Source organism: Brachionichthys hirsutus, chromosome 13 (genome assembly GCF_040956055.1).
Source record: "Brachionichthys hirsutus isolate HB-005 chromosome 13, CSIRO-AGI_Bhir_v1, whole genome shotgun sequence".
In the NCBI taxonomy this organism is placed as follows: Eukaryota; Metazoa; Chordata; class Actinopteri; order Lophiiformes; family Brachionichthyidae; genus Brachionichthys; species Brachionichthys hirsutus.
Genome location: NC_090909.1, coordinates 7,997,579 through 8,006,391, shown reverse-complemented (window position 1 = coordinate 8,006,391; position 8,813 = coordinate 7,997,579). Strand labels below are relative to the sequence as shown.

The 8,813-nt window shown below is 41.6% G+C and overlaps 1 protein-coding gene across 1 annotated transcript; it reads left to right on the top strand.

Annotated features, from left to right (window-relative positions):
- The first annotated feature begins 5,254 nt into the window (after positions 1–5,254).
- On the top strand, positions 5,255–8,552 carry zgc:114119 (Mediator of RNA polymerase II transcription subunit 30-like). The gene is made up of 5 exons (XM_068747330.1): positions 5,255–5,285; positions 5,567–5,815; positions 6,863–7,021; positions 7,254–7,343; positions 8,457–8,552. Exons 2-5 carry the CDS (start codon positions 5,579–5,581, stop codon positions 8,550–8,552), a joined length of 582 nt encoding a protein of 193 aa, XP_068603431.1. The 5' UTR covers positions 5,255–5,285; positions 5,567–5,578.
- Positions 8,553–8,813: the final 261 nt, after the last annotated feature.

The window sequence follows — 8,813 nt, the reverse complement described above, 5'->3', positions numbered from 1 at the left end:
TCTTTCTGTTGGCAGGAAGCCGACGGATCTGGTGGTGGGTGGAAAGGAAACAATGAGAAAGGAATGTGCTCATGTGATATTTAGTTTTCGACATAGAGCTTGTGCAAATACTTAGACCTGCACCTTATCAAGGATCATGTGACAGCCCTATTGTTTCATTCCATTTTCCAACCGCTTATTCCGCTATCGGGTCGCGGGCCAAGCTGGAGCCAATCCCAGCAGTCAATGGGCGAGAGGCAGGGGACACCCTGGACAAGCCGCCAGTTCATCGCAGGGCAACACGGAGACAGACAACCAGCCACACACACACACTCACACCTACGGGCAATTTAGTGTCACCAATCAGCCTAGGCTGCATGTCTTTGGAGGTGGGAGGGAGCCGGAGAACCCGGAGAGAATCCACGCAGACACGGGGAGAACATGCAAACTCCTCACAGAATGGCCACAAGCCGGAGACGAACCTGCGACCATCTTGCTGTGAGGCAACAGTGCTTACCACTGCGCCACCGAGCCACCCTTCCCAGCCCTATTGTACTGCGTGAAATAATAACATATGTAGGCAGGTTTATTTCAAGTACCACTCACTATTGAAAATCAAAATGAACACATTTTACATTATAAAGATGTTTCCAAATTCTTCCTTGCCTTTTATAATGATAATGTGAATGGGTGGTTAAAGGAAAAGTGGTTGCAATTACACACAAAGAACAATTATAGCAATTTCATCTGCAGTGAATTGTGAATGTTACACGAGTCAATGCCAGTAAAACTAAAGAAATGCTCACACACTTTCCTGTGAATTATCACCGCACACCTTCAAGGACATGGAGGGTAAACAATCTCTTGCAGGCGTTGCTCTGTTCATGGTTGTGAGCGCATAGGAAAGCTTTTGTTGGGCTTTATCAGTTCTGTTATCTGTATGCGTCTTATTTCCTGGCATCGGCCATTTTCCACATTTCAGAAAAGGACAGAAAAGGCACTGGACACTAGTGGCAACGACTACATTTTCAGGTTGTAAAATGTAACCCATGCCCGATTGATCCCTAAGGATGAATCCTGAAACGATCCCTAACACGGTCCCTTTCCTTGTTCTGATCCACTTAAAGCCTTTTCTGTGTGACACATTTTATCAGCTGAGTTACTAATTCCATCGGCCTGCGTTTTATTGCTTTGCCATTTAAGATAAGAAACCACAGGGAAGAAGGGACGTTTATGTTCCAGATGAACTCAAAATTGCAAAACCTCTAAGAACATTTTGTGATCGATGAATGTGCTGCTTCCAGTGATGAAACCTTGGTGCACAGATTGTGGTACTCATTTCGGTTCTGAAGTGTAAAATACAAAGATGCTGCACAAGCCACCCTGCCAGCTCTGTGCTTAGGCCCTTTGAGTAAGATGCTGTTGTGTGCTGTTGAGCAGTTTAGTTCTGCATGTTAGCGCGTTAATATTTACTCATAATTATCATGGCGGTATTAGAGTTAAAGCGTGGTGATCAAAAAAGGTGATCAAAAAAGTCAATCAGAGAACAAGATTTTTGGGCAGAATGTCTGCTTTTGTCAACAAAAGTGCTCTCCGGACGCTTGCTGCAGCCCTCGTTCAGCCCCTCTTTGACTATGCTAGCACCTCCTGGTATTCAAACATCAAAATGTCCCTGAAAACCAGGCTCCAAACCTCCCAAAACAAACTGATTCGGCTACTCCTCAATCTGGGGCCCATGACCCACCTTCTTCCTGGACATTTTGCTAGCCTAAAATGGCTCAGGGTAGAAGACAGGGTTAAACAACTCAAAATGGGATTGGCATTTAAAATAGTCAATGCAGCTCTGCCCTCAGTCCCCTCAATCCCTGCATACCTGACGGAACACCTCCACAGATTTAGTGACACCCACAGCCACAACACTAGAGGGAGCTCAAACAACAACCTGATTACCCCCTCCTATAGGACTAACATGGGTAAATCATCTTTCTACAATACGGCCACCCAAGGGTGGAACGGATTGACTCCCGCCCTCAAAACATGCACCTCTTTGGCCTCCTTCAAAAAGGCCCTAAAAATACACCTTTTAGGGGGACAGAAACGGAGATAGTCATCACGACTCTCTCCGGGTCAAACCCCCCCTCCTTTTTTTTTTTTCCACCTATGTTGCACGTATTAATTGCTTTAGTAATTTATTGTAATTCATGTAAGTTATTTATTGTCATCTCGCATCAGTGGTGTAATTTATTTTAGATTAATTGTTAGTTTGCACTGGCGGTGTAATAACATTTTATTTTTGTCTTTCTAATGTTACGTTGCATCAATTGCGTAATTTAATATTGGATTTATTTTTATTTGTATTGTTATTTGTATTGTTTTTTGTGGATGATTTATGTACGAAGGACTTTCAACGGAAACAAGCCCGCAAGGGCTTTTTTGAAATGCTCCTCTTAGACAGGATGTTTGACGTTATTTGTACTGTAATACATGCTACTGTGTGACTGTACTTGTACTCTAACATTCTATCTAATAAATATATTCATCATCATCATCAGAGTTAAAGCCAGATCGCAAAGTAAACACTGTAGGACACGTCATTCAGAAGCAGGTGTTTAGCTATTCCAGTTTAGTACTTACCGGATTAGTGCTACAGTCATTGTGTACTGCCAAAGACACATCCTTTATGTGACGTAACGTTAGTCAAGTAAACATATTAAATATATTTAAGACTTTAGTACAGTTTTCCTTGTTTCAAAATATCCAGAGTTGACTACTACTAAAGGCAACAAAGGCAATCTGGGTCGCAACAGCCTTTGGTTGCTTTTTTTTTCTTCCACATTTGTAATATAAAGCTGTATTTGCACAATCACAATGGGGTAAATTGAGCGAACGATTCGTCTTACCTCACCATGGGGCACCGGAGTGAGTTAAGCCTCTGAAGTATAAATCGTATTTCAGTTGTCAACCATTGTAGGAAAGGTATAGTGATAAGAGTCTTCTTTAGGAACACCAAGTGGGGACAAACACCCCTTTAGGAGAAGAGAGAACAAAAGTAATATACAGTAAAAGTGTATTTCACACATTAGGATATACAAAATAGCTAAACATCTAATTTACCACAGAGCAACTTCAGGGTTTTCCATCTATCAAACTATTTTCAAACTAGAAAAGCACTTGGCAAGCACCGACCTCCGCCAAGCAGCTCATCCCCCTCGTAATTGACTGTACACCATCCACATGGTGATCTGGATCATCACCAAAAGGTTCTAAGTTGTTCTTGGTATCTTTATATATCAACCATGAAAAGTAAAAGAGGAATCGAAGTTGATGTGTATTTTTTAATGATTTTTGAATTTGTAAATGGAGTTTTCAGTGTTACAATTTAATATTTTTTCCTGACCTCATTCTGGATCAGATTTTGTATGATAGCTCGTATTGGACCCCTTTATGACTGTGATTTGTTGGTATTGAATGTATATTTTACAAGATATAATTGTTTGAAAAAATTGTTTCAAAGTGATCCAGAATCTAGCATCTTCACCAAAATGTTATCATCTGTACCTGGTAACATTCCCAACATTTTCTGAAAATTTCATCAAGAGCTGTCTGTAACTTTTTGAGTTATCTTGCTAACACACAGACAGACAGACAGACAGACAGACAACAGACAAATGCCAGCAAAAACATTGTAAAAATGAGCTTTCACAGATTTGACCTTCTGATTTCCTGAAAAGGGAACAAAATGAAAGGCTAATGTTGAAACAGAGGAACAACAGTCGAGCAGTGGCGCAGCAAGCGCACAATCAACAATGACTATAAACACATCGACCATGCAAGAGGCCATTCACTTCATCTGAATTTGTTGTATGCTGACTTTTGGTTTTGGTAGGAGTTCCCCCACACTGGTGTTTTGTGCTGCTGTTCAAAGTGATCTTTTAATTAATTAGAAGAAGGAGGAGAGAGAAAGAAAGAAAGAAAGATTACTGGTGAGGAGAAGAGGAGAGAGGGCCAGAGATGAAGATAGGACAAGCAGAGCTGCCCTCATACTGTAGGCAAATAAAAACCAACAATTTGCTAAACCATGGGACACACAGAATCCAATTTGTCTGTATCTGTCAGACACAGAAATTATATATTTTTATGAAATTAGCCATTGGCTACAATCTTACATATTTACGTGTAAACGTTCGTGAATATGTATTGTCCCTGTTTAAATAAACTCAAACTCAAACTCAAATGCTAAAATTGCAAGATAAGAACTTGCAAAGGAACATGTCCTTCATTGACTATCCCTGCTGTGTGTTTTCATCAGTGTGCTCCTGTGACCGCTGATGTCCTTTAATGCTTGCCTGCAAACCAAATCTCCTTAGGATACAAATTCAGCTCAAGGAACTACAACAAGCAAACAATTATGAAAATAGAGGCAAATCATTTAAATACTGCAATGATACAGAGCAGGGGAAAGCAAATCAAGTTGGATTCACTAATAATGCATTTAAAACAACATTGTATTCAGTTTTATTGAACATTGTTGTCTTTTTGTTTTAAATATTTGCCAAGGACATCAAAGGACATTTTCATTTAGGCTTTTTTGCGATGTTCTCAAAGTTTGATTGTAACAAAGTAAACAAGGGCACTGATCCAACTAATATTGAAGAAAGCAGCTTGAATATAAATGAGTTGGTGATACTGGTTGTCACTGGGCTGGCTGGGCATCAAGGAAAACAATTCCAATTCATATGATGAAATCAAATACTTTTTTTTTTTTTTATGATCTTCATTTCACTGCCAGCAACTTATTTCTGTACTTTTGTCATCATACTTGCAGGTGTCAGGACTCTTGAATAATAACAATAAATAATAAATATGTTATAAGCAGTGATAAATAAATTACTGCATACTCTTACGTATACAAAATACAGATAAAACTTGAATTGGGAGTTAGAATGCCATTGATAACAAGGACATAAAAACCTGTGAATAGACTTTACATTCGTAATGCAATACAAATATAAAGGATGCTTCCATCGTTTTACTTTAGAAGTGTGGAAATAGAACGAATAGTGTTATTTTTCCTCTTTGTGTTCCATTTAGTTTCGTTTGCGATACAATCAGGCCGACTCAAGGACCGCTGACTCCCTCTAGTGGTGGAAGAGCTGTCCTCCTACCAGGAAGTGACGCATTGAATATAATATTACGCGCAGTCTTGTCCGAAAGGGATCTTTTGAACGAGCACATTATGTCTATTCTTTAACTTATTCCACAGCTACTTCTGCAAGCCGGGGATATTTGGGCAGCACTGATCTGAAGTAAGTCATTTTAACGAGCTGCTTTTCTGTCGTCGCCGTCACCAGGAAAACAAGCTAGTGGCTAACTATCTTGCTTCTCAATGAACCTTAGTGGATTTCATTAGCTAGCTTGTTTAGCCACAAAGGTTAGCTTTGGCCATTCATTAAACGCTGTGTTTATTTACTGTTTAGAGTGCATACACGAACAGAGGTTTTGACATTACGAGTTTTTCTAACACTAATAATTGATGTTAACGTGAGCGTTTAACCCCCCCCCCCCCCCCCCCATTCCCTTTCTATAGTTTTATGTAGTGATGGCTGCCTCGTTACCTCAGAAACCAGGGATGGCAGGGATGCCCCAGCAGCAGCAGCAGCAGCAGCAGCCTCACCTTCCCCCTAATGTCGCCTCAGCCCCCGGTCAGCAGCCCATTCCTCCTCAGGGAGCCCTGATGGAGATTTCTCCCGTGTTCCTCTGTCGGATTGGACAGGAGACTGTTCAGGACATTGTGACCTGCACCATGGAGATCTTCCAGATCACACGAGCAACGCAGGTACTGGACAAAACACAGCTGGAGACTGGGAACGACCCGCGATGGGAGAGTCCATTGTTTTGAAGGATACACAGTTTGAATTAGGCCCCAACACACCGCTGGAGACTGGGAACGACCCGCGATGGGAGAGTCCATTATTTTGAAGGATACACAGTTTGAATTAGGCCCCAACACACCGCTTTCAGATGGCTGCGCATTTTCGTTCTCATAGAACAGTAAAAACTCGAGCAGGAGGAATCGGAGGTGTACGTGTATTTACCGTAACTCATGGAATTACACACGATTGCATAATATTAAATGGGTTTGTACTACAAATAGCCATTATTCTCATTATTGTTATTCATACATTCCTCCGACAGATTGAGTTGGCACAATTTCAAAGACTTTCTGGAATGTCTCATTCTTAAAGTTCCCTTTACAGCTTAAACATATTACTTCTTTATTTTATTATTTTAAAATATGAAGGCAGTAGTAGCAAGTAAAAAAAAAAAAAACTCTGAAGCTTGTTGTTGTTATGCAGGTGCTTATTTTGTCTGTGTAAAAGCAAACTGAACCTACATATGTTTGGCAAGAAGATTGTGAATAGTCTCACGATAATTCAGAATTTAGATAGAGGACAACTTTTAGATGATCCTGTTTTCTGAGGGATGCTGAAGGCAGCTTTTAGCCCCCCCCCCCTCTCACCTGCCAGCCTGGATTTGTCCCATCCTCCTTAGTCGCATGTCTGCTTGCTGCGCTTGTCAGCATTTGTAACGCTCATTCTTCCATCTCCACTTGACGTATGTCTCTAATTGTCTTTCTGTGTCTCTCAGTGTTTAACTCGCCTCTTCCAGCTTGTCTCTGTCATTTCAGTTTCGTACTGAGAACGCTCAGAGCAAATCGGCGACGTCACCATCCTCAATATGATGAGCTATAATAATTCAAGAGACGCATAACGGGTAGTTTCTTACACTATCAGCCTTTAGGTTAACAGGATATTTTACAGCTGGTGTTGACGTCTGCAATTCAGTTACACTGATGAGAAAACGCTTTGTGTATTTGATTTAGCTTCCAAATGGCGTGACCCAGAGCCAGGCGATGTACCAGGACCGCTTTGGGAAGCTCCAGGAACACCTGCGGCAACTCGCCATGCTGTTCAGAAAGCTCAGACTCCTGTATGAACGCTGTGTGGCGATGACCTCTGACCTGCAGGAGGGTCCAGCAGAGGTCAGAAGGCGAACAAAATAATAAAGCTGCTTGAAAGTTGCATGTTATAGAGCAGCAGACCTTTAGTCTTTCTGTCCTTCCATTCCTGCTGGAGAGCATGCATTTGCAGAATTATCAGTGCATCCTTTGAATTGTGAAACACTAGTCTTCATCTTCTTCTGGCGACACCAAACCCACGAAGCCACTGTCAGGACGGCGGGGAACTCCTTTGTGTTCATTTTGTGTCCTTCAGCTTCTGCCATATGTTGGGGAGGAGCTGGTTTCTGTCAAAGTGGACCCCTGCAGTCCAGCTGTCAACCAGGAGAGAAAAGAGGTTCTGGAGGTTTGTTCCTTTTTCTTTTTATTGTCACTTTTAATAATTATCACTTGCTTCTGATTTCATGTCGCGAGTGAAGTAGTAACAGTTACTCCCCCGTCTCATGGTCAGGTCGCACTACGGCAGGTAGTAGGACGCCTGCAGGGATTCATCCATGTAGTAAGAATACATGCTGTAAAGTAAAGTACATCTAACTGGGTTGAATATGTCTGCCATTGTCAGATGTCAACATCATACATGGGCTTGCAAAACACGAAGAACATTTAAAGTCCCAAACTGCTGCAGCTTCTTAAATAACATCTGCAAAATTGTGAAATTGTTGTCACGGTATTTCTACCTGATTGCCATTCTTTCCATTCATCTGTTAAATCTAAAGCATGCGCTCGATTTGAACGATTTTCCTTCGAAAGATCTCATAGAAAAAAAAACGATGGTTCTTGTTAAGCAGTGCCCGTGCAGTCGCCTCTAGATGGCAGTGCTGACACAGACCGGGCTGGACAGGCACACACCGTGTGGGTTGCCGAACATAATTTGTTCCGTAATACTGTTTGAGAACTGAAACTATATTTCCCATAATAAATAATGGAAACTAGATTAATCCGTTCCTACGCAACAGGTGCACATTTACATGCCTACAGTTATATTAATATGTAACTACGTGTATCTAAACAACATATAACACATAAAAGAGTAAAAAATAAATAATATAGTATAACAAAAGTTAATTTAGCCTCCTGCTTCCTTTTCCAGGCGTCTTTCTGCGGCCTTTCCTTGGATCCATGGCTAAAGAGCTCAAAATAATAAATGTGAAAAAACACGCACACGAAGCGAAGCATTTGCACACAGTCTTTCTCCCACGGCAGGTTGAATCAAACTGAAGGCAGACTCCGCCTTTGTTCGCTTGTCTTCGGATCGCCTCGGCTCCACTCGTGTGTTCGAACTCCAAAAATCTTTCAATTTCAGAGGCATTTTAAGCTCGATTTTTTTAGGCCAGACACCGAGTTCGAGGGCTGAGATTCCGCTGTATCAGTAGCAGTAGGTTGATTCCTAAATCATGTTTTTATTGTGTGGAGTTCTGCTAATTGGTGCAATGCGTCTTTCTTTGTGATTCACCTGCAGAAGTTGCGTCAGAAGAACCATGAGATGAAGGTCCTGATGGATCAGATGAGGAACTTGCTGTGGGATGTCAATGCCATGCTGACACTCAGGAAATGATCTGCTCTATTTCTAAGAGGCACTCCTGCGCATCAGACGGGGCTGCACAGCGGAAAAGATGTGAATGAGGAAATTGTCGGATGTTGAATTCCAGACTGTTCCCTTTAGTTCTGCTGGCACATCATTACTGAAGCAGCTCGCGCTCGGCTCACCTAAGAACTCTGCTGTTTGTTGTGTGTTATACTAAGGTTGGTTTAGGAAACTCATTTATCGCAGTGGGGTAATTTACGAAGAACCTGATTCAGTCCCTCGTCAACGATC

Excerpts from the sequence above, each read along its gene's own strand:
- zgc:114119 (XM_068747330.1), top strand. The coding sequence starts at position 5,579 with ATGGCTGCCTCGTTACCTCAGAAACCAGGGATGGCAGGGATGCCCCAG. Across the intron at positions 5,816-6,862 it reads AGATCACACGAGCAACGCAG|CTTCCAAATGGCGTGACCCA; the intron begins GTACTGGACAAA and ends TATTTGATTTAG. Across the intron at positions 7,022-7,253 it reads TGCAGGAGGGTCCAGCAGAG|CTTCTGCCATATGTTGGGGA; the intron begins GTCAGAAGGCGA and ends TGTGTCCTTCAG.